Here is a 24,944-nt window from a genome sequence, read left to right on the forward strand (position 1 = left end):
TGTGACTAAACCATACACCTACTTTAGTACTGCTCTCCGTTTCTAACTTACTTGGCTCTATTTTTTTAAGTTATTTTTGTCATATTTTAGAAGCTTTTTAAGGTTCGCAAAAATGTAAAGATTTTCAAAAGACTTTTTTTTCACTCGTCCTTTTAAAAAAGTTTAAGAAATCAAAACAAAATGTTATTCACTCATTATTTAACAAATGAAGTTGTTTCAACAATTACTTTCAGTTTTTCTTAATTTTTGAAAGGGCAATTAATCGAGACGAAAAATTATTCCCTTATACAATTTTAATCCTTAATTTACAGGGAAAGATGTCAGAAATGTAAAATCTCAATTTTCTATTCTGTACAAACGTGAAACGCATTTTTGTTTGATAAAAAACCATTGTTATACATACTTGTGTCGCATAATCTGTTCAGCAAATTATTTAACTTTGTCTCCAATAGAATTATTCTCTAGTGTAGCACTGTATCCCATTAAAACCTTTTTCAATTTTGTTTCTAGATACTTTATTAAAAAAGCATTATCCGGTGCATTTAACTTCACTTATTGCAATATCGACGGAAAGCCATCTTTAAATGTCAGAAAAATAAATCCAGAAGTTAAACTGCATTTGACGATTCGTATTGAATGAAGCAGTAAAACTGTTATTTGCTAGAGAGAAGGGTTTTGTTGGAACATTGTTCATCGGCCAGTAACACAAATAAGGTCCTAGATTTTTAAAAGGATCTAAATAAAGCCTACAATTCTTCAACATGCATGAAAATTTAAACAATGTTCTAAAACTATGTTTCTACAGATCACTTACAATAAACTATTACCCTACATTCCAATAACCTAAAAAAACCATCATTTTTTCGAATTTCACAATATAATTTTCAGCATTCTTTACCGATAATATTACAGGCAATAAAGTTATGAGCGCGGTTGTACAAGGTTAGCTGTTTATCTCGTTTCCAGATACCATAAAAACCGCCTTAATATCATAGCGGATAGAGCTAAAAAATTTATTGCAGTGTAGAGTTGAGTTTAGAGAAAACTAATAGAAAATGCGAATCGTCAAATGCAGTTAAATTTCTGTATTTATCGTTCTGTCATTCAAAGGTGGCTTTTCACGTTTTTCATGAAAACTTTCCAATTTTTCCGTAAAACGGTAGGAAAATTTTCTTCTCATACTTTTTACTTGCGTTTCAGCGCTCTTTTTTTAACAGCAAGAATTTGAAACCGTAACATATCGTTATGTAAGTTTTTATATCTACAAAAAGATATTCACAGCAGTATGATACTCAACACTTCAGTTTAAGATGATGAATATTTACAATTCTGGTAGAAATAGAGATAGAGGGGTGTTACCTACGCTTGTAGCGGGAGTTGAATAAGTTGGTAAAATATTATGTAATCTAAGAAAGAAGGTTTGTGAAATCAAGACAAGAATCCTGTTGGCAGTAAGTTTATTAGTAACTGCACCTGTAGTAAAAGTTTTAGAAAATAAATACATATTTGAAGTACTTTTGCACAATAATCTGAAAGAGCTGCAGTTTCACGATGCTTTAAGAACTTTCCATAACTTTCTTGTAGCTTGTTCCAATCTTTTTGTTCCAATCCACTTGTTCCAATCTACTTGGGATCTCCGGTATTAAAAGCTATAAAAATAAATATAAAGAAATAAAGATCACCAGCAGTAAAAATATGTTTTAAATTTAAATACAAAATATTCAAAAAAACATTTTTCATTTCAACTTTAAGTAAAACAAAAACACAGATCAGATCAAATTGCTATATTCCAAAACAATTTCTTATAAACCAAGGGTTTATTCAGCTCATTTCGGCAATACCGATCACTTGTTTTTACAACATTTCGAAGAGCTTATGTCGCTAAAATCTTTGGATTTACTTTGACATCTCGAATTATAATGTTTCTTAACCGGTCGTTGGCATTTAATAATTTTGAATGCAAATAAAATTTATGCAAATGTCTTCAAAATATTTGTAGTTGTAGTTCATAACTACAGTTGACTTATCTATATTTCATCAAATGGTAGGGGGTTGTGAACAACTAATCCAAAAAAATGTTTACTTAATTGGTTTTTTGAATAGCAAACCCTCAAATATACAATGTTACTCTGAAGTTAGGTTTTTCAGACTTTTCCTGAACTTAGATATTCATCTTAAGGCTGTTACACTATTTTGATAAATTCGTAAGTATATGTAATATATTTTTGAAAATATGGCTATGAATTAGGGTGGTATGAGGTGTTGTAAACTGCAAATGTTTTATTTTTTTTTTGTGAAAAATGATTTCTAACAGGAACATTGAGAGAATGTCGAGGTTCAAGTTACTGAGAGAAAAAGAATTATAAATTAAAAAAACACCATTCAATATGAAACCGCTTAACGTTTTATCCTATTTAAAAAAGATTATGTATTTACAAATTTACAAAAGATATAAAGTAAGCTACAAAAGTTTTGCTTGAAAAAAAATTGAAATTCTTTTTTTATAACTCCATCTGGTAGACTCTTAACTATTGGGAGGCCCAGGGCGAAATATCCATTAACCCAACCATTACGATGGGTTTGACTCCAAATGTTATCAAAAGTATTTGATAAATATTTCATCCAGAAATTTTTAGAAATAAAGTGGTTTGGAGTTTTAGTCTTAAAAAAACCGATTTCGGTGCACTATGAAATGGTGTAAAACCAATAGCAGAGTTTTGTAAATTGACAGATTGAGATTTAAAAAAGAAATTGTTTTAAAAACGCGAAAAAAAGCTTGCGGTTAGACAATGCCATTTTCATTAGAACTTAATTATTAATAATTGTATGCTTAAATGCATCAATCACAATCGAGCAAAAAAAAGAAGACAGTTTTTTTATTTTTTTCAGCTAGATTTTTTTTAGCTAGATTTTTTTTAACTTAGTTTTTTTAAAAAATGTTTTACAATTGATATGGAAAAACACAATCTTGTTGGATGCAACCTACAAAACCACTAAATATACACCCCCCCCCCCCCCCATTATTCTTTTCTTGTTACTAAAACTAATTTTAATTTTTAAATTACTGCAGTATTCAACAGGCAAGAAGAGTCATCATCAATGATAATAAAATGTTTAAATACCATAAAAATCCAGAAATATCGATGTATCTCTAAAATATGCACTTGTAGATTCTGATGAAAGAGAAAAACTGTAGAATAGATGAATAAGTAAAGTTGAAATAATATGTTTCAGAGTGTGTAAAAAGTGACAATAAGAAAGTCACTTGTTCTCTTATACAAGATGAGCGTCAAAGAGTAGTTTCAGACTTTATGAAATATGAAAAAGATTTTAATTTAAAGATTTTAAGTTTTAAATTACGAAGGTGGTTGGAAACTGCATATTGACCATATGGTTTAATTTTGTGCAATACAAATAATGGAACTGATACTAATACTATTCGTAACAATAATTCAAATTCGAGAAAACATTTTTTTTGAGAAAACTATTTCTAAACGTAATTAGCATTACGCGAGGTTAGAATTATTTTGTTCTATTTCCAAGTTTAAATGTTGGGAGAAAGTTTTTGATTTTTTCTAAAAGTAAAAATTATTTAAGTTTTAGTTTTTATTTTTAAAGAAATAATAACTTATGCTTTAAATAATTTATGTTTAAGCAAATTATTTAGAAAAAAAAATTATAAAATAATACGTATTTTTAAAGTTATTATTACTAACTAAAATTAATAACTCATTTTCTCCCTACTTTTAAGTATGGAGATAGAACAAAATAATTCTAACCTCGCGATTAATTGCGTAACTTATTTTCTCAGAGGGCATTTCATGCCCTTGGATGTCCAAAGAGGAACATATTTGGTCCGTGCTTCTAAGACCTATTAGACGCCCATGGAGGTCTAAATTAGTCGAATTTCTTCTTGATTTTTAATTCGGTCGTCTATTGATATCCAAATAAAATTTTTTGGACATTTTTTTTAGCACACGCTTGTGTGAACTATTTTATTGAACGCCATTAGGCCGGGTGAATAAAAATGAGCAATTGCTTTTACTCAGTAAATGGTCAGCTTTAAGTGAATAAAAACTTCAGAAGTTTTCCTCATATTTTTATTCGCGTTAAGTAAGCAATTTACTCAGTAATTGCTCAAATTTACGTGAACAAAAACTTAACTAATGTTCTTGAAGTTTTTATTCACGTAAAGCTGACCAGTTACTGAATAAAAGCAATAGCTCATTTTTATTCACCCGGCCTATTGTTTTTCTTTGTTATTGAGTTTAACAGCGTGTCCTAGGTAATGATATATATTAACTAAATATCTAACTCACGCTTCCACAGTAAAGCAAATTTTTTTACAACCACGTTTGTTTAGCCAGCCAGAAATTACGTAATGATAAAAACAAAGCAAAATAAAAATGAATTATTGTCAGTTTCAATAAAGCGGCTACCGACTTTAAAAACTTGCTTCACTTTTTCTTACGGAATTTTTTTTAGCTAAATTTTTTATTTTCTCTAAATTACAGATTAAATGTTGGTGGTTCAACGCCACGTAGAATAGTTAAAAATGTGTTAGACAGCATAAGGACACAACCTTTGTGAAGCTGTTTTAGTAAAAATGAGATAAAGGGAAAACGGAAAAACGGGATAAAGGGAAAACAAAAAAAGCGTAACAAAATTTAAGTATATATTTAGTTAAATATAAATATTTAAATAAAAAAAATAGTTCTATATTTTGCTTGTTTTAGAAGCGCTTATTTCAGAAAAAGATGGTTTTGACATAGGAAATATCGAGACACTCGTTGGCGACTTGTTAAAACGACCAATGCCTAATTTGCAAAAGGAAGAAATTAATAATATACGTAAAAGTTCTTTTTTTTTTTTTGTTATAAAACGTTTTTTTTTTTTTTGTTATAAAACGACAAATTAAAACGACCAATTTTAGCATTTATATTATCTAATCTGTATTTTAACTAGTAAATATATTTTTAACTTCAAAAAAGTAATTATTCCTAGATTTTAGTGTAATTAATGCTCGAATATAACGACCATAAGTTTAATTTGGACATCCATCAGACGTCGTAATTCCTCCGAAAAGTGTCTAAAAATGACTTCCGTGGACGTCTAATGTGGACGGACGAAAGGTGTTTCATTCGGACGTCTACTGGACGCCCATTAGACATCCTAAATAGGTGTCCAAGGTTCAATTAGAAGTCGTTGAACATCCAAATGCCCACTGGGTAAGAGTTTGTTAAAAATTATTCTCACCCTAAAACCTAAATCATTTATGTACTAATTTTGATCAAACTTACGAAACACAGTTCTCTAGTCTTACCGTATGTGTTTCATACTTATTGTATATAGTGTTGAAATTTATCGTATATTTTAAAATCTGCTTTTGTGTCTGATTTATAATGTACTCATAGTGTCAAAAGAAGAGTTTTATGCATTTGTAAAATTTCTGTTTTGAATTTGCTGTTTTAGACGTTACAGCCGAAGGTAAACGTTCTATTTTGCACTTGGACTGGTTGTTTTGGTCGTTTTAAAACGTTTTCAATTGGATGTACAATTTCCGTTGCTGTTTTTAAAACTAAAACAAGCAGTTTTTGGTTCTGTTACCACTGTAATATTATAATCGCTGTAATATTATAATCAACATTTCTACATCGGCTATAATTTGCACATTTTCTACATTACAGCTTGGTGATTCATTTACATTTTTCTGTTGTTCGTCATCAGATAAAATTATGCTTTTACTTAGATAGGACTTTTTTTTCAAAAATGATATAGCTGCAGGTATTCAAGATCACCTTTTCTACCTAAGTGATTGTCAGCTTTTGTGAACTGCTCTAAAATACTTGGATTAATGCACGATTCAATAAAGATTACGCGAGAAGAAGCTGATAAAGTCACATTTGAAAGTTTCTGCTCTAAGTAAGTAGTTGCAGCGTCAATTGCAATCAGCACAGCTAATCTTTGAACAATTTTTGTGTAATCAACGCTATTAGTATCAAATGGAAAAACTCATATTCTTTTAAAACCACTTATGATATTATTTGCCTTTGAAGTATCGATTATGAATGAACTTAAGCTACTCGTCCATTTTCGTTGTTTATTTTCTGTCTTTTATGGTCAATGCGCTATTGTCAGTAAAAAGATTTCCATTTCACTTTAATTAGCCTAAAAACAGCTAGATTGAGTGGCAGCAAGATATACCTTGCATTTGGGAACAAAGCAAGGTATATCTTGCTGCCACTCAATCTAGCTGCAAAGCTATTCTATTTTTAGAACAAAATTCGCTAAGTTCGATAGAAAAAATTTCCAAACGTCCTGCTTGCTGCGACACAAACTTTTTTTAACAGTATTAAGAGCTTCGCGTAATTGACCATTTGTTTACAGAGGTCTTTGTTTTTTGCTACCAGTTTTCGTGTTATTTTTTTTTTTTTTTTTTTTTTTTTTTCATGTCGTTTGTATACAATATTCAATTTTATTTTTACGGTAAAAAGGCATAAATGGATCATTTATTGGGTATACGATAAGTATAGAATCATATATTTTTAGTTCATACTTATCCTACATTTAAAAACTACTACAATGATAAGCAGTTTTGTTAATATTAAAAATTATTCATGTTTTATATACTTAAATAATTTCAATTTAGAAATAAATTTTTATGCAATCGATTCAAATTTGTTATACTTGCTTGAAAACCTTCTAATTGCTCTTACTTAAAAAAAAAAGTATTTTTATGTGCGGACGTAATATATTCATAAAAGTAACAATGTATCACGGTTTCTTTGTATTCAAATGAAAGTGAATGGTCATGTTGTTTATACATAAAATAAAAATATAAAAGACAAATAACTACTCGTCGCAAAATTTCTGTTGAATTTTGAAAACCTATGATAAGTGTCGATTCACGGTAAGTGTGGAAACGACCCTACTCTTTAGCTAGCAACAATTTTTACCTTTACATCGGAAAACTATTTTTAAAACGAAAAAGAAGGGGCGGGTATTGCGTTAAAAATACGGATGAATCTACTTTAACTCCACAAGGAACAGGAGGTTGCAGCAATTACTCAGGGGCTTTATTTGCTTATAGTTTAACGGTATCTCTATATCAAAACTGAAGGTGCAATTTTTTTAGGCTAATATTTAAAGTTGTATTAAAATTTTCACTTTAAAAAGAAAAATTAAAATCAGTTTATCGGAAATTAGATCGTTTTTAACTTAATCTGAGTCACTATGCGTCGTAAGATGATTTGAAGCCGTGATTTTTGACCTGCGTAGTCGTAGGATTAAGCCCAGAGTAGCCCCAGAGTTCATTGTGCTAGTTGACTAATTGCATGACAAGCGTCCAAATCCGTGTTGTAAATTACCTACCTTTATTTATTTTTTATTGTCGTGCAGGACATACTGTACATTTGATTTTTAAAATTTATTAGCGTAACTTGTTTTTTTATATTTTTATTTTAGAAATACACGATTATTTGTCAACAAAGATAGAATTTCCTTGAATATCTAGGTAAGACAAAAACTTTCTTAAAACTAATGAGATGTCGTATGTGAAGATAGCCCACTTTGATGGATCCAAGTGGTCTTTCACTTGAGAAGAAAGTCTCTACTTCCAGCCTAATTTTTGACTTTGAATCCCTGAGAAAATTGGCCTTACCAGAAAACCTAAAAAATACCAAAAGTATGATTACCATGTTAATACAGAAGCTAAAGATATGTAGCTTTTTTTAAAACGGATTAATTACTGAATAGCTGATTATAAGAGAGTAAAAAATGTTACTTAACTCAAGACGTTTGTACATTGACGTTGACGTTGCAGAGAGTTTGTACAACTAAGAAACCACCTTTGGAACAGGAATTTCTGGAGCATTTTTGGTTTCTTTTAATGCCGGCAACATGAGAGATATCGTTTCAAAATTGCCTGATATAGAAATTCTGCATCAGTTCGGATCTTTTTCTCTTAATGGCTTCATGAACAACTCGGAAATGAAGTATGGACTTTACCATCAAGACATTTGAGTTCTATCTTGTTACAACAGAGGTGATTGGTTTTACATTTGAAACACTTATTTCTCTGCAGCGGTGATTTTAGACTGTTGTGGACATGCGTCAAAAAAATTTTGGATGACTCTAGGGCTTACGTTGCTTTTTTAGACTCTACCGCTTCGGACACAATTTGATTGAGCTGATGATAAATGCAGATTTGACTATTGGTAATCTGAAAGGAATATGGCATTGCTGCTTTGATGTTCACCAATCGTTGATTCTCTTCAATGATTTGTTAAACTCTTTTGAGATTGTAGCACTTGTGTGGCTTCTCTTAAAAAGAGCACAATCCACAACAACATTTTTCTGATTGAAATTCTTAACAACGTAGTGCAAGGTTGTTAAGATGTATGAGTTTTTGTTACAACTGGACCACATGTCTGTTTTGAATGCTACATCATCTCATTCTGGAAGATCAGCCTCTTGCCTGGATCCCTAAGATTTGTTCACCTTATTGTAGAAAAGAGAAAGTTTACTCATGGAAAAAGTTATTGCGCTCTTGATAACGAACTTTGGTAGATACTTTTAGGCCCATTTTCATAACTCTTCATTCTCCACAAAGTTGAAGGGTAAGTTGGCACAGGTGAGTATTTCTATTAGTTTTTGATCAAACTCTATCCGGCGGCGATCAAACAAGCGCAGTTTCATCTCCATAAATGAAGAAATAATCTTCATTGATGAATCTTCAGTCATCAATTTTCTTTTCTTTCTCTTTCAAATAACTATAGGGCAATGCTTGGATTTGATTGACCTGTAAACATGATGATGTCTACTCTCAATACAATACTAGTGGTTGTCTGTAGCTGCTAGCCGAAGACGACTATTTTTCAGAGGCATTGCAGGTGTCGTTCAGCAAGATTATCGTGTACATCGCATAGTAAGTATAAAGTTCTATAGAGGATGAAAAAGGGTTTTCTTTTAAAAAATATTTTTTTGTAGTGCTTAAATGTTACTTAAAATTTCAATATAAAAAATAGCTTTTATTCAGATTGATTTTTTGATGTTTTGGCCGTTGCTAAACCAAAGCGCGAGAAGTCCAGCAACGTATCCCATTTTAAATCTATTTCAGTAACATTAACAGGTTGTTTTCATTTGAAAATCAAACCCCGGTTTCTATTAGCTCAGAAATGTAAATACCTATCTAAAGTAACAAGAACGGAAATTTTAAAATTAAAATACGGGATTTTTGTTGTACCCAACCGACTTGCGGAAAAAAACAACGTGATAAAGCCACATGACAACTCTTATTATTAACCCGGTGTCGTATAAATTAATTTCCCCCATAAATTTATTTCCGTGGCGCAAGTTTCAGTTACTAAGGAAATAAAATTATGCGGCTTGCGCATAAAATTGTTTCCCGATATAAATTTATTTCCGTAGTGGGAAAAAATTTGCAGAAAAAAAAAGAAAAAAAAAATTATTTTTTCATTTATTTGCGAGGTAAAGAAGGTAATTTTATAGCAAAATTTTTTAACTCAGTAGTAAACTAGTCACTCAAATATATAAGGAGATCTAGAGGGGGAGCGCAAAATACCTGAGCCCATAGATTTTTGGGGCTGATTTAGTTTACTTTTTTACTGGTATTTTAGTTTTTTCTATATTTTCTTAAATTTATTATACTAATACTGCCAAAAGGGGTCCTATTGGAATTACTTAGTCCGAGCGTCTGAATACTTTTAACCGTGCCTTTGAAATATTCTCATAATATTAACTTTAGCAGCTGTGAGCAACCTTTTACATGGATTATTAGTAAAAAAATCAAAAACACTTTAAATAAATCTAAAATGTATTATCATATGACCAGATCGACAAAAAGGCTAGTATTACAACCTAGCCAGCACGGGAACGTACAAAAAAACGTGTAACTAACGTTTTGGACGCGTTCTAAACGCATGCAAGTAAAGACGCTCAACGATATCCTCTTTGGGCGATTAAGTTCCATATGCGTATAAAGTTGATTCTAATATCCAAGCTGACATTTGGTCCCGAAAGTACGTCTTTGAACGTTCAAAAGACGTTCAGAATTTCTTTTAAACGTTCAAAAGATGTTTGTTATGCTTTGAGCGTTTAATTTAGTAATCACAAATATTCTTGAGCTTTTTGTGACTTTAACGTTCAAAAAACATAAGTGACGTAAGTGAATACAGAATTATAATACAAGAGCTTTTTGCCAAAAAACTTAAAGTAACAAAACATATTTTACATTACAAAATCTACAAAACTGACAGTATGAATTTCTTTTTCACTGTTGCCTTTTCTACCCATCTAAAAAAATAGAACAAAAAGTATTAAACGGGCGTGTCATTAAAATCTTCTAGGTCTGATGCCTGATTCATGAAATATGAATCAAGTAATTTACTTCAATCACCTGCCATAAATATAAATCAATGTTCATATATTAACTTTGAAGAACGAAAAAATTGTCTTCTTCTTATACGTGTTACAGGATATAAACCCTATCAAACATATCTCTTGACTCTCATTGTCATCGAATATGCTAATCCAGCAGGTAACTGAAAAAGTTTTAGTACAAAAGGTAAATTGAAATATTTCACTAAAATTTTTCACTAAAATTTTTCACTAACACTTTTTTTCCCATATGCTTAATAATGTTTTTAACAGAATTGTGGCTATGAAAAAAGCCTTTTTCGTGATGATTGTGCTGCCTAATCCAAACAAGACGCATCTTTTGTATTTACCATACAGCATTGACATCATAGATAGAAAATGTAGATTCTTCAAACAGGTTTAATCTTGTCTTCTGAAGGCATCAATATCCACAGAACCAAAAGTCTAACTTTCAGCATGCTCTGATAAAATCTTACAATAATAAACAAAATAAAATATATTTGGTATGCCCTATGGTAAAAATAAATCAAAATAACTTAATTCCTGATGCATAACACATTTTACCATTAAAACATTAATATAAGTCGATCCCTTAATGTTTGATTTGACAAATCCTCACATTAATACCTGAAATAAAATAAATATGATATATAAAAATGATAATGAAAAAGTATAGATCCATTCATGGACTAGGTATTAGGGGATGGCAGGTGCCATATGTTCAGGTTACACTGATTTATTAAAATTACTTAACTTTAGCATCTTATCTAATTAGTAGAAAACTAAAATAATCTGAAGCTATATTAAAAGTTAATTATCAAATAATACAAAACAGACATTTCCATGCGCTAATTTTTTAAGCATCTGCCACTGATTTACAAGAAACATGAAAATAATTTTTACAGCTATTAAACTGCATAACTTTTTAATCTATACTGAACTTATAATCTTTTATTAGACAATCTACACAACAATCTACATATTATCAGACAATCCAAATTAACAAACATTAAAAATTGCAGAACTACTTTCACATTTATGAACTGTCTTTTCCAAATATGACCTTGGAAATGATGTAAAATACTTTGCTTTAAAGCAACTGTGCAAATGCTGGCGCATCGCAGATTGATTTTACGAAATGGATGCAACATTTTGTCCCATACAAATATCTACTACAAATGTAATTGCAAACAAACCACAGTCAATTCCTCCAATTTGTTGCTGACATGGTTGGTATAGACACATAACTGTATTTTTAGAAGACGATATAGTTCAAGCAATTTGGTTTTGTACATGCAAAGTTGGCATTTGTTTCTTCATTGAGTCATAAATTTTAATAACTCCATCACTGCAACCATGTGTGCTAACCAATAGCTAGTGAAGGGATCCGTCATGCAAAATTTGTAGCATCTCCTGTGACTGTTTGCTGAACATAAGATGTGTTCCTAATAAAGTGTCTTGCATACCTTGAATAGCAGGAAATTGATTTCTTAATATTGCTTGAGAAGCATTAATTTCAATATCTGTTAACATATTTTGATTCAAAATACTCTCAAACACAGATAAACTAACTGCTATTTTTTGGCGAATAAGAATGAATATGGTCAATGTTTCTAATATCTGACTGATTTTGTAATGAGATTGTTTGACTAGATCTAGTCTTTTGGACAACATTTGTTTCTGGGTAACAACTAAATGACAAATCTAAATGAGTTGCTTTTAACAAATCTAAATGAGTTGAATATTAGTTTCTATGCCTTGACACGGATAATAAGGTTTAAGCTGAGAAACGTTTACTTTTGTCTTTAAAATTTCACCCTTAAGGTTTTTTAAAGTCAATTGACCTTTCACATTTAAAGCAGTAAGAATTTATGGTCCCAACCACTCCTTAGATAAGGGCTCACCTTTGTGACCACGCTTTCTTGCATTTAACTTCATCACTTGATAATTAGCTATAAATGTAAACGTCTTTACACCTTTTTTTGAAACTTTTTTCATGTGTTGCTTGCACTGTTTTTCTTGAGCAACTTTTATATTTTCTCTAACTTTTGTCTCTACAATCATTAACTACCTTTTCTACTGCAAAGTCATATATTTTTTCAGAAAAACTACTAGTTAAACTATCATCAGTCTCATTCTGAACATTCATCACTTCAATACCTGGAGGGTGTCTTAAATACATAAGATAAAATGGAGTCATCTTTGTAGATTTCTGGCATGATATGTTCAGTCCATCAGCAATTGCAGATGTGTAACTAATATAAATCATCAAAAAAGAAAATAATAATAAACGAAATTGTACATTTTAGAGAAAATGAGTTAAAATTATAAAGACTATCAAACCTATCCCAGTCATTCATCTCATTATTAGTATACTTGCTTAAAGCACGCTTAAAAGTTTGAATTATGCGTTCATCTTGACCATTACTTTGAGGATGGTATGCTGATGTCACAGAATGTTTAATACCCATTAATTGAAAAATTTTATGATTAAGCTGTATAACAAAAAAATTAAAAATAATTAATAAAAAAATTTAACTACCACAAAGAAGATGAAAGTTTTAGAAAACCTTTTAGCATTTAGCTTATTTACAAATTCTCTTCCTTGATCAGTGATTACTTTTTTTGGTGGACCATACATATGAAAAGTGTTAACCAAAACAGTAGCTAAAGCAACAGCAGATTTTTCAGGCAATGCCCTAGCAACAATCCATTTTGTAAATAAATCTGTTATTGTTAAAACATATTTATTGCCGGTTAATGTTTCTGTAAATGGACCAATTAGATCAAGTCCTAAAACTGCCCATCTTTCAGAAACCTGAATTGGGTGTAGTTGTGGTGCAATTGTTTTTATTTTTTCAAATGACTGACATCCCACTGAGAAAAATTAACTCTTCAAAGAGCTCTTTTAACAGTAATTGCTATAAAAAGAGCTCTTTGAAGAGCTCATTTTTCTCAGTGGGATTGTTTACATGTCTTGATCTATAATATAGACTATCTATTATTTAATTAGAAAAATATAATTTATACAACTTAAAGTGTATATTATTAATGTAGGTTACATGTTTATTTTCTTGATATTATTAGGAAAATAAACAGGTAACCTACGTAAAAAACAAGTAATAAACATGTACTTAACCCATGCTTCCACATCAGATGTAATTGACATCCAATAGTATAAAGCTTTAATTTTAATTTTTGTTCTTACTATTCCTTGATGTGCCCCACCAGCATCATTATGGCATTCTTTGAGAACCCTCCTTCTTTCTTCTTGACTATATAAGACAAGTCGTAGAGATTCATCTCTATTATAGTACAAACGTCCATCTGAAAATTTAACCATTTTTTAAATATAATTCAAACATATGTTAAAAGCTTTAACTTAAAACTGAATATTTTAAATTGAATGGAAAGTTCTCAAATATTAAGTTATGAGTACTGACTTGCCTATTCCTGTAAAATTCTTTGCAGCTAACCATAGCCCTCGTTTTTCACTGTTCAAAACAGTGTTTGCATACTTTCCCTTTTACGTATTGCCTAATCTCTTCAAGACATAACTCTTGAGTTTTAACATTGATCTTAGGCATTGTTTAAGAATAAATGTAGAAATAATATATCAGAATATGCCAATTTACTTATTTATAGACTTTCAATCAATATCGGAATTAAATTTATGGGTGTTGTTGTTAAGTTTATATGGGTGTTTTTAAGTTTTCGGGCGGACCTCTTAAGCCAATCGGCGTGCGACTCGGAAATAAATTTATGGGGGAAATAAATTTGTACAACACCGGCTATCATATTTATTGTTCGTAGAAACCAAGGTTTAAGAATTTAACTATTTTATGAGACTTTAAATCAGATCTATTTATTTATGAGTACCTAAAGAACGTTCATGTTTTTATTTATATTTTCTCACAATTTATCTACTTTTATTATTTGAATTTCATAATATAGGTTAATTGTATAGATTAAAAGCTATTCAGTTAATTAGGTAAAAATAGGGGGAAGGGTTAGTGTTATATCTAATTGTAAAAAAAGTGAGCCGAATTATTCAAATTAAATTCTAAATCATAAAAACTTTTTTTGTTTTGTTTTAAGTCATCCAGTAAAATGTAATAACTTCCTTAAATAACTGTTGGTTGCAAAATAAGTAAAGTGGAAATGCAATTTAATTCGTTAAAGAAATTTACTGCAAGAGCATTTACCTATTTTCTTGAACCACAGCAGCAAGCAAGTCTTCCAGTTTATAATCGTAATAACTTACCAATAAAATACCAATATGATCGACCCAAGTTTCTTGAGCTAGATAAAGAAGCTAGTCTTGCATCAGCTGACCATGAAATTCGCCCAGTAATACATCCAAAGCAACCATTAGTTATGAATGCTGGGTATGCAGAAGTTATAAATGCTGGCAAAACTATGAGTACAAATGAGGATCAGAGCTGCGTTCATTCTTTTATTGTGACTGTGCCAATTGATCAGCGATGTGAAACTTGGACTGCTGATATGTATAAGATACCTTGTGTTTTGTTTGGTGTTTTTGATGGACATGCTGGTTAGTTTTCTTACAGTTTTAGCTGCATTTTTAATTACATTAAATATGTTAGTGTTAATATTATAATTTTAAAAATTCACTGTTAAAAAACTAATAATAGAGTATTGAATTTTTTTCAAAAATTGAATTTATTTAAAATTTCCAAAACTGCAAATTTTCAATTGTCTATTGTATTTGTTTTTGTTTGTGTGTGTGTGTGTTTTTTTTTTTTAAAAAAAAAAGAAAGATAAATAATATAAAAAATGATGGAATATAATAATTCTTTCATTCTTTAGCTTTTTACTGCTTTTGATAAAGTATGATTTAGATATAAAACATTGACTTTTAAATATATATAGAGTAGTACCAAGACTGAAAAACCAGGAATGTTTTTGATTTTTTATAAAAGCCAGAAATGACTAAAAAAAATGGGGGTTTTTTGTGAAAACTTATATAATAAGGGAAACTTGTTATAAGTTAGATATAGTTTTAAAATTTCATTACATTTTCCATACTCTTTTCTTGTTATTATTTCCAAACAGTTTTGTAATGTTTTTTCAATCAAGGTTTTATGTGTAAAGAGATTGTAATTTTTTTAGCTTGACTAAAACACTTTATCACAATACAAAATGCCTATTTTAACAATTAGTGATATATGATTAGAGAAAAAAGTGCATTTTTGTTTTAAATCAGGCAAAAGTCATTATTGTATAAAATATTCTGTAAGAAGTCTTTATATACTTTAGTTATCAATAATACGTACGGTTTCCCATAATAAAAACAGTAAAAATGAAAGTGAATTAAAAGAACATTTTAACTTAGTTAAAAGCTGTAGACCAGTTAACTGGCCATTCTAACAAACTAATTATGGCTTGCAAAATATTATGCAAAATTTATTTGACTCTTTGTATAAGAATTCATATGTGGTAATGAAACTAGAGAATTCAGTTATCACTATTGAGGGTCTTTAGTAACATAAGTTTTAGAAAAAGCATTATAACCAATAATGCTTTTTCTAAAACTTATGTTACTAAAGACCCTCAATAGTGATAACTGAATTAGAAACAAACTAAATCTGCTAAGCAAGAGTTCATGTTATAACTTTCAATACTCATAATAAAACAAATTAAGAGCAAAAGTCAGTATTTTATTTTTATATTTTGTTTCAGGAAAATGTAGTATAACCAATCTTACTTGTTGTTTTATAGGTACCGGGGCAGCTTTATTTGCTTATCACAAAATGCTTTATCATGTTAAAAAAGAACTGATCCATGTTTCTCACATGCTTGTGCTTTCAAGTGAAGAGTTTGAAAAGAGTTATCTTACAACAGGTCTTATAACAAGAATTGATGCTGAAAAACTAATTATTGGTGCATTGGAAAATGCATTTCTATCCATGGATGAGGAAATAAAAGAACAAAGAAATAATTATCGTGTTGAAGGAGGATGCACCGCTGTTGTTGCTCTCTTTATTCAAGGTAAGTTGTCAATAAAGGAAATATTTTTTAATTAACTTATTAGTTCTGTCAAAAGCAGTTGGAAGAAAATGAGTCATATGTAAAGTGTGCCACATTTCAGAATACAAAATGCTTTATTAGTCAATGTAATCAACTTCTCAATCAATAACCTTCTGCCACCTATCTTTCAAGGAATCAATGTCTCTCTCCCAAAATTCTCTGTTATTGAAGGTAAGAAACCCATCAATCTCCTGTTTCTGGAGTTCATTAAGAAATTTTTTGTTCTTCATAAAGTTGTATATATCTCTGAATAAATGATAATCTGTTGGACAGATGTCTGACCAATATGGAGGGTGAGACAGAACTTTTCGTTCCAGCCCCATCAGCTTTTGTTAGGTCTTCTTTGCCGCATGTGGTCTAACAAGGAGCAGAAGGACCTTCAATCAATTTACCAGCACTGGGCAATATTTTAGCAGAGATTTGTGGGTGTACACAGTCAACCTTGGAAGAAAATTTGACCAACTTTTTTCAAATATTTTTTTAAGAATTTCTTTTAAGCTCTTGCAGTACACAACAGCTTTCTGTGCAGGCACATTAGAGATTGTTATGATCAGAAAATCTTGACCAATGTTTATAATCTTAGTAGGACATTCTGGCTAATATTTGATTTGAAACCTTGTTCTGGCTAATATTTGGTTTGAAACCTTATTCAATTTAGATGCCAATTTTTTCATTTTCAAATTAGAGAGCCCTATATTAACTTGCACTTGAACAAGATCTTTAGCAGCCAACATAGAGCTTTGTTTGTTTGAAGCTGGTCCAAGATATACTTGAAAAGGGTGTTCCCTGTGGTGGAGTTAATGAATGTTTGTAAAGCTAAATTGATTTTTTCTTTGTTGAGGTCACTAAATTCTCTGTTAGCTGTTTTTCAAACACAACACGCAGACAGCTTTTCTGTTTTGTTCATGATCTTTTGCAGGTGCTATTTAAAAATTAGAAGATGTCACAAAAACATAAAAATATTTCAAGATTGAGCGTAAATAATAAAAAAAAATTCTTAAAATTTAAGTTTTGAAAAATAATGCAATGTTGGCAAAAAAAGCATTTTGTTATTAGGAAAAAATCATAAATTTCTTTATTTCTATATTAATTTTCAAAATTCAAAGACCTATCCATGTCAGAAACCTATTTCTACTAGTATTAAAAGCTTAAAAAGCAGTTAACTCCATTTTCACTAGCACCTTAAATTTTAATTAGTAATGTATAGAAAACCAATATTTATAAAGTTTTCAACTTTTTTGATGTTGCAAATAATGATATAAAATCATATTTGTTCATACATTTGAATATATTTGTTTATTTTAAAAATTAATACTTGAAAAGTGAAGCTTGATATACTATAAAAAATAAAAAATACAACTGTTGTTTGTGGTTGTTACCATAATTATAAAAGAATAGTTTTTGAACTCAAATTTTTAATTTCTTTGAGATTAAATTTCTGCAATTATATATTGTTTCATTGGGTCTACATTATCATAGCCCATAGGGGTGATGCCTCACATGGCAAACAGTTCTAACCTTCATATCCACTTGCTGATTTTCAAGATGTATTAGCTTTAAAAATATTCTATCATGGAATTGTTTGTTGTATATATATATTTTTCTTTTTTTTTTACATAAGTTTATTATAAATTTAGTTCAGTTTTCCTAGTTGCCAATTTTGCTCCCAACCAAATTCTCCTAGTTGCCAATTTTTCTCCCAACCAAATCACTAAAACTACTTCTGTTGTTGCCCTAGTAGTGTTAATATTCAATTTTTTCTCAAAGTGGTGAGTAGTAGCAATTCTAATTTATAACTTTTAGATGATAGAGAATTAGAGAATTATATAGTGAATTTCTAAAAAAAAAAAATGTAGACAAAAAAAAACAAAACAACCTCTAAATATCCTAAATACATTTTTTGAATTTTTAGAAATGTTTTTAGCTGATTAGAATAGTTGCTTTTAAGGTATAGTGCACATTGAATGAACAAATTGGAAAAGTATATTTTTTTATTAAATTTTTTTATTAGACAAACTTTTTGTTGCGAATGCTGGTGACTCTCGAGCTGTTATCTTTAAAAATGGAGTTCCAATTCCTATGTCTTTTGATCACAACCCAGAGACTGAGCGTCGTCGAATCCAAACTATTGCTATGTACAAACCCAAATTGTTATGCAATAGTTACACACGATACCAATTTCAACATAGATGTCGTAAAAAAGATATTGGAACAAAGCAACTATATAGAGATTTTAACATGGATGGTTGGCATCTGAAGGTTGTTGATAAAACTGATATCAAGCCGCAGATTATATGTGGTGAAGGAAAACACTCGAGATTGTTAGATACTATAGGTAATTTAGATTCAATATAACCGTTTATGCAAATTCAAAAATTAGTTTAAACAATATTTTCTCTTGTGGTGCTTCATCAATGTTTTCTCTTTTGGTGCTTAGATGTTATGCAGTGGTTTAAAAAAAAATAGGCGCATTAGTTTTTTTATTTAAAGTTTAAGTAACATAAATGAAAGATAAAGAAAATTATAAGCTATTTTTTATTTTATTTTCAAGAAATAGTGTTTTTAAATAAATCTTGCTCTATGGTGTCATGCTAAAGCATACAATTATATTTTAAAGTCAAACACAATTAACAATTAAATCAATAAAAAAAAGTTACGAGAAATCAATAATTTTGGTGCAACAACAAAAGATACTAAAACTGGGATTTAAAATATCTCCCAAAGGGTTGACCTTTTTATCGAGAGTTTTATCGGTGAATCGGTAAAATTGTTTTACTAGTTTACTGTCAAAAAGATGTCAGAAAATTTTGGAAAATAATGGATTTTTATTGTTCAAGAATGCTTGAAATTTGCTTAAATTTGCTGAAAAATGTTATTTTCACTTTCCTTTCAGTTGTTTACTTTTGTCTGATTGATTCTGTTAGTTTAATTTATCTGAACATTTTAAGAAAGACATTCTTACTTCCTTGTTATTAATTTAGTGCGGTCTTTATTAATCAATTTGATTTGCCTTCAAGCAAACTTTTAGACGCTTGGAAACACTACTCCATAACTAAAAGAAAAATAGTTAGAAAATACATGGAAATACAAGTCAATATTTAAGTTTGACACCTGGAGTGTGGTATCACCTAGAAATATGGAATGAAAAAGGAATGGCATGAAAAGTTAACAACAAAGAAGTTGCAGCAAAATCAAAAAAGCCTAAGATTATATTTTTTTCAAAAGCAAAAAATTCAAAAAGTAATTTCAAGATTTACAGCACTGGATATATTTTGTTTCAACGCCATTGCCAACAACTCTTTCGATTTTTAAAAAAGTTTATGCTTTTTCAAAAAATGACAAACAATCAACCCTGGGCTTGACGCAAGTTTCTGGGTCTCTGCCAGCTGAAAAAGTTCAATCAGTTATCACCGAAAAGTGGCAAAATTTTGGTTGAGAAATGGTGACAGCATTGTCTGCTGAGTTACGGATGGAATTTCCATGATGGTTAGAAACTTGTTCCAACTGTCCATCAAACTGCCCATCAAGCTGTTCATTAAACCAGTTACACCCATGAAATGTATTTGGCTGTCCAAGAATTACTGTATGAGAAGCCTTCCCAAAAAATCCAACACAACCATTCTAACAAACAAGCAATAAGAATGAACTCAGCAGCGATGAATCTAAATTCCATAAGTGAATATGAACTTGCAATCTGTTATCACAAAAGTCAGAAAAATTGTCAAGTTATCTTGAAAATCCCCAGTCAAAAATTTAAAAAAGAAATCAAAAAGCAGTACAAAAAAAGGGTTTGCTTATTCTTGACTGCAGAACAAGATGGAACATTCTACTGTTGATGATTCAACAGTTTCTCAAAGTCAAATATTTAATCAGATAAGTACTGAAGAACATTTCTCCACATTTGATTTGTTGTGATGACGAAGTGGACATTTTATCCGACATGCTGCTGCCTAGAACCAGTCAAATTAACAGCAGAAGATCTTTGCCGACAAAATCCAACTCTTTATACTGCTGAGAGAAGTTTCAAGTCTCTTGTGAACAGACTTAAACAATGAGATTCAACTCTTTGCGTCATAATGAAGAGTGCAATTTTAAGACTTTTTGTAGCAAGAAGGCAGAGCAATTCTGTAGGCTTGTACGGATATCTTTCAAATTCTTAATGCTCGTCCGGATTTGAAGAACATGACATTTTCATTATCCCTTCGAATTTTGTGCTTCAAAAGATTGCAAAAGACTTGTTGTTTAGGCTTTTCCCAACGGATCCATATATTTATATATTATTCAAAAAGTGCGTGGCTCAGAAAATCTTGACGAAAGTTCACTTTCATTTGAAAATGAACTCGAGGAAGAAACTCAGCATTCGGTTAAAAAACAGCGCCACAATTTAAAAGACGAGTTTGAAGTCGTTTCAAAAGAAATATTGGTCTATAAAGCGACCAGAAATCGAACTGGAAAACTTGAACTTTTGCCAAATGCACCACTTCTGCAACAAATATCGAGCCAGAGCGAGCCTTTTCTGCTACAGGATTTTTTGTGAAAAAAATTCGGTCCAGAATGAGTGACGACTTATCTGATACACTTTGTTTCCTCAAAACTCATTTTTTATCAAAAAAATAAATCCTAATATCAAACTTATTGTGTTTCGTTTACTTATTGCATTTTATAGGATTTTGTTTATGAGTATATTTTGTTGTTGTTGTTGTTTTTTTGTTTGTTTTTTTTTATCGTTTTACAGGTAAATTTAAAAGTCTGTAAAAACTCAACCCTAATATTCCCACCTCCGCCATGCAACCTTGGTATGACAAAGCACATATTACTAAACTTTCCAGATTTAAATCTTATAATAGTAACCTTGTTTTTCCTATATCTTCACTTAAAATTATTTCTTCTACTTTACCATAAATCATGCAAATCTTTACACTACCTTAATCTTGTGAACCTACATCTTGCCGTCATCATCGGTTTTCTAACAGTTGCATAAGCACCAATTTTTTTCTATGTAAAATGTTTAACTGTATTTGAAAAAACAGGTTTTCACGGTGTTCGTTGTAGGTTTTGGTAGGTTAATGATAGCTAAAGTTTGCCTTTTACTTGACAAAATATAAGTTTTTGCGCTCTGTAGTTTTTTTTTTTTACGAAATTCTGTATGACGTTAGAGATGATGCTAGTCATTTTAATTTATTTCAGATTATATACAGGAAATTAAAATCTTTATATAAATAATAAATAATACTTTATATTTCTCCGTTGCTGAGTTTGGAGTCTTCTTTTTACCTGTTATGTAACATTGAGATCTTGTCAAAACCCCAATAACAAAATTCTTAATGTGACTACTTTTTTAAATGGTTAACAATTTTAAGCAACCTTTCAAAGAAAATGATCAAACTAATATCAATAAAATTGATGTTGAGTTGTGATAACAATTGGTATAATATGAAAATAGAACGGAAATCAATTTTCATTCATTGTGCGCCTATTTTCTTTTTTCTTTTTTTTTTTATATATATATATGTTCTTGATAATACTTGAAATGCACCTGATAAACTTGAATTGATAATAAAGTAAAAAAAAAAAGAGAGAATTATTTTTCACTTTTTTATCTCAATATGCATATTTTTTGAAACCAGTGTGAATATTTTTATAATCAATGAAATTAGCTTAATTCAGGGACAACCCGTGGATTTGGTGATCATGACCTAGAAGTTCCTTACTCTGCAGGCATAAAAATAAAACCATTCATGATGGCTTCTCCTGATGTTCAAGTATTTCAGCTTCATGATGATCTAAATGAAGATGACGTGCTCGTGATTGCCTCAGATGGATTATGGGAGAAACTCACTAATGAGAATGTAAGCGATATATTAAAAAGTAAATTATCAATGCAGAAACCCTCTGAGTCAAGACGCTATATCGTGGCTGCACAGGGACTTGTTGATGAAGCCAGAGGAATTTTTGGTGAGCGTGGTTGGAGGATGTTAGATAATAAGAACGGTAGTTACGACGACATATCTGTTTTTGTAATTCCTTTAGCAAATTGGAGAGCAGGCCTTTCTTTAACTTTACAAAAAAACAAGTCTGATAATTGCGTTGATGATTTTGTAAGTTATAGTAATGGTGGATCCTCAAAGGACGGCTTAGATATTTCTCCTGTAAACATCATGGAGACAGAAATAAAGAAACAACATTTAGAGACTGATTCTAACACTGAAGGTATAAATTCACCAAACAATAAATGGGTCAGGGAAATTAAAATAGAAGACAATATTCCTCTTGTACAACTAGGTTCAAAAAATTAAATGCAATGTTTTTATGTTATATATAATATATATATGTTATATATAACATATATGTTATATATATATAGCATATATATTATATATAACATATATATATAATTTAATTTGATCAAATTATCGTTTACCTCTTTTGGGTGTAATAAATTGTTAGATTTAAATTTGTATATATATATTTTTTCTTTTTTTTTATAACTTTGGTCAAAATCTCTACACAATTATACACATTCATTCAGATTTTTGTTGATTATTTAAATTTGTCTGTAACGAAATTTTTATAAAAATACTGATTGAAATAAGTTATGAAAGTGTTTCTCATTATTAGTAGAATGATTTTGAAATATTCTTTCAAAATAAGACCATAACTAACCCAGATTTTAATTTAAAAACTTAAAAGGCTACCCTTATTTGTGCATGTTTAGGAATATTCTAATAGATTACCCTTCTTCAGCCCCATTAAAAGCCTTTATCCTGGGCCTAAAACTCAAACAGGTTCTAAGGATACATTGCTCTTAGAGGCAAACTGCCTTCTATAGGGAATTCATATTTTAATGTAAGATTTTGAAAGGCTCGTAGTCAACAAAACCCAGCTGAGGATTTAGTTGGTTGAGTACAGGGGAAATGGGAGGCCACACGATTTTAGGCTTAGTGAGTGAAAACAATTTTAAAGAGATTTTGATGTCTAAACCCAGGAAAAAAAACTTTGAATTTCAAGATATTGATATAAACCATCATTGTTGTTTACAGAAAGCTGAAGGCATTTCCTTCCATCAGGTGCAACCAGCCGTGCAACATGATTTGGCAAGGCTTTTTGATGTGACTTACGCTCCTGACTTGTTCTAGGACGTCTTTAGGAGAACGCTAGGAGATATATCTATCAATTCTTCTCTTGTAAGACTTTTTACAATAACGCATTTCTTATCACAAAATAACCCCTTTTTGTGTCCCTTCTCGGGTCATGTTCTACTACTCTTGTTAGTTGACTCTGTTACCTCGATCTCTTTTTCCATCTTTCAATTGGATCTCACATGGTTATACACTATCCTGAACTTGATCTTAAAAATTACCCTTTTTGTTTTAACAGTATTTTCTTTCTTTTTCTCGTTGTTAGTACATCCCCATTAGGGTGGTCCATTTTAAACTACCAGTAATAAAATTTGATCTAAAAACCTAAACTCAAAATTTTTTGTATTTAGGACAATTTTTAGATCCCCCACAAAACATTGGAAGTTAGAATAACGGATTGCGCAAGTGTTGTGCAACTTTTTTATTCACTAATTGTTATAGTTACTTAGTGGGGTTTACACAATTTAATTATTAACCATTAGAAAACAATTATACAAAATTTTATTAATTTATGACAATTTATACATATCCCACAAAAGATTTATTGAAATATTAATAAATATACAATTAATAACGTCACTGAAATTTTATTTGTTTATTTGTTGAAAATTAATTTCAATTGATTTCTTTGAGAAATATGCACCTTTAAAGCTGTTTCGATGCTTTTCCACAACTTGAATAAGTTGTTTTCTCTCTACTGGATCAAAACATTTATCTTTGGTGTCTTCTATAAGCTTGATACCTCGCTTTGCAACATCGTTGACACAAGATAGATTGCATACAAATTTTTTTAAATTTAAGGCGTTAAAATTAGTGTTGTGACCAAAACTAAAAGTTGTAACTAACTTAACTAAAAAAACCGTAACTAAAATTAGCCGACTAACTTTTTAGTCTAACTAAATTTAGTCGACTAACTTTTTAGTCTAACTAAAATTGGTCGACTAACTTTTTAGCGTAACTAAAATTAGTCGACTAATTTTTAGTCTGATTAAATTTAGTCGACTAACTTTTTAGTCTAACTAAAATTAGTCGACTTACTTTTTAGCGTAACTAAAATTAGTCGACTAACTTTTTAGTCTAGCTAAGTTAAGTCGACTAACTTTTTAGTCTAACTAAATTTAGTCGACTAACTTTTTAGTCTAACTAAAATTAGTCGACTAACTTTTTAGCGTAACTAAAATTAGTCGACTAACTTTTTAGTCTAGCTAAGTTAAGTCGACTAACTTTTTAGTCTAACTAAATTTAGTCGACTAACTTTTTAGTCTAACTAAAATTAGTCGACTAACTTTTTAGTCTAATTAAAATTAGTCGACTAACTTTTTAGTCTAACTAATATTAGTCGACTAACTTTTTAGT

At 30.1% G+C, this 24,944-nt stretch overlaps 1 protein-coding gene, 1 long non-coding RNA gene and 2 pseudogenes across 4 annotated transcripts; 2 read left to right on the forward strand and 2 right to left on the reverse strand.

The window, feature by feature from the left end:
- Window positions 1-5,416: 5,416 nt before the first annotated feature.
- On the reverse strand, window positions 5,417-7,697 carry LOC149886156 (uncharacterized; annotated as a pseudogene).
- A 2,976-nt stretch (window positions 7,698-10,673) lies between these two features.
- LOC145191161 (uncharacterized) lies at window positions 10,674-14,065 on the reverse strand. The gene is made up of 2 exons (XR_016454310.1): window positions 13,846-14,065; window positions 10,674-13,725 (listed from the first exon to the last, which is right to left on the reverse strand). It is a non-coding gene; the product is annotated as an uncharacterized LOC145191161 (long non-coding RNA).
- Window positions 14,066-14,448: 383 nt separating this feature from the next.
- Window positions 14,449-22,977, forward strand: LOC145183928 (protein phosphatase 1H-like). 3 transcript variants are annotated; one of them, XM_090093583.1, is made up of 5 exons: window positions 14,449-14,953; window positions 16,141-16,410; window positions 18,461-18,784; window positions 22,117-22,763; window positions 22,833-22,977. In XM_090093583.1, the coding sequence occupies exons 1-4, from the start codon at window positions 14,560-14,562 to the stop codon at window positions 22,743-22,745; spliced, it is 1,617 nt and encodes a 538-aa protein (XP_089949709.1). In that variant the 5' UTR covers window positions 14,449-14,559; the 3' UTR covers window positions 22,746-22,763; window positions 22,833-22,977. The 3 variants fall into 3 exon arrangements, with proteins under 3 accessions (XP_089949709.1, XP_089949708.1, XP_089949710.1); XM_090093582.1 differs by having other exon boundaries at window positions 22,117-22,977; XM_090093584.1 differs by lacking the exon at window positions 22,833-22,977 and having other exon boundaries at window positions 22,107-22,389.
- On the forward strand, window positions 19,694-21,549 carry LOC149886157 (uncharacterized; annotated as a pseudogene).
- Window positions 22,978-24,944: the final 1,967 nt, after the last annotated feature.

Source organism: Hydra viridissima, unplaced genomic scaffold (genome assembly GCF_058129835.1).
Source record: "Hydra viridissima isolate aposymbiotic clone 2 unplaced genomic scaffold, HvirCarnegie_v1 scaffold_7, whole genome shotgun sequence".
Taxonomy (NCBI): Eukaryota; Metazoa; Cnidaria; class Hydrozoa; order Anthoathecata; family Hydridae; genus Hydra; species Hydra viridissima.

What these genes read in the sequence shown, in the direction of transcription:
- LOC145183928 (XM_090093582.1), top strand. Translation starts at nt 14,560, where the DNA reads ATGCAATTTAATTCGTTAAAGAAATTTACTGCAAGAGCATTTACCTAT. An exon ending in TGTTTTTGATGGACATGCTG is followed by an intron (nt 14,954 to 16,140) that starts GTTAGTTTTCTT and finishes GTTGTTTTATAG; the next exon opens with GTACCGGGGCAGCTTTATTT. An exon ending in GAGATTGTTAGATACTATAG is followed by an intron (nt 18,785 to 22,116) that starts GTAATTTAGATT and finishes AGCTTAATTCAG; the next exon opens with GGACAACCCGTGGATTTGGT.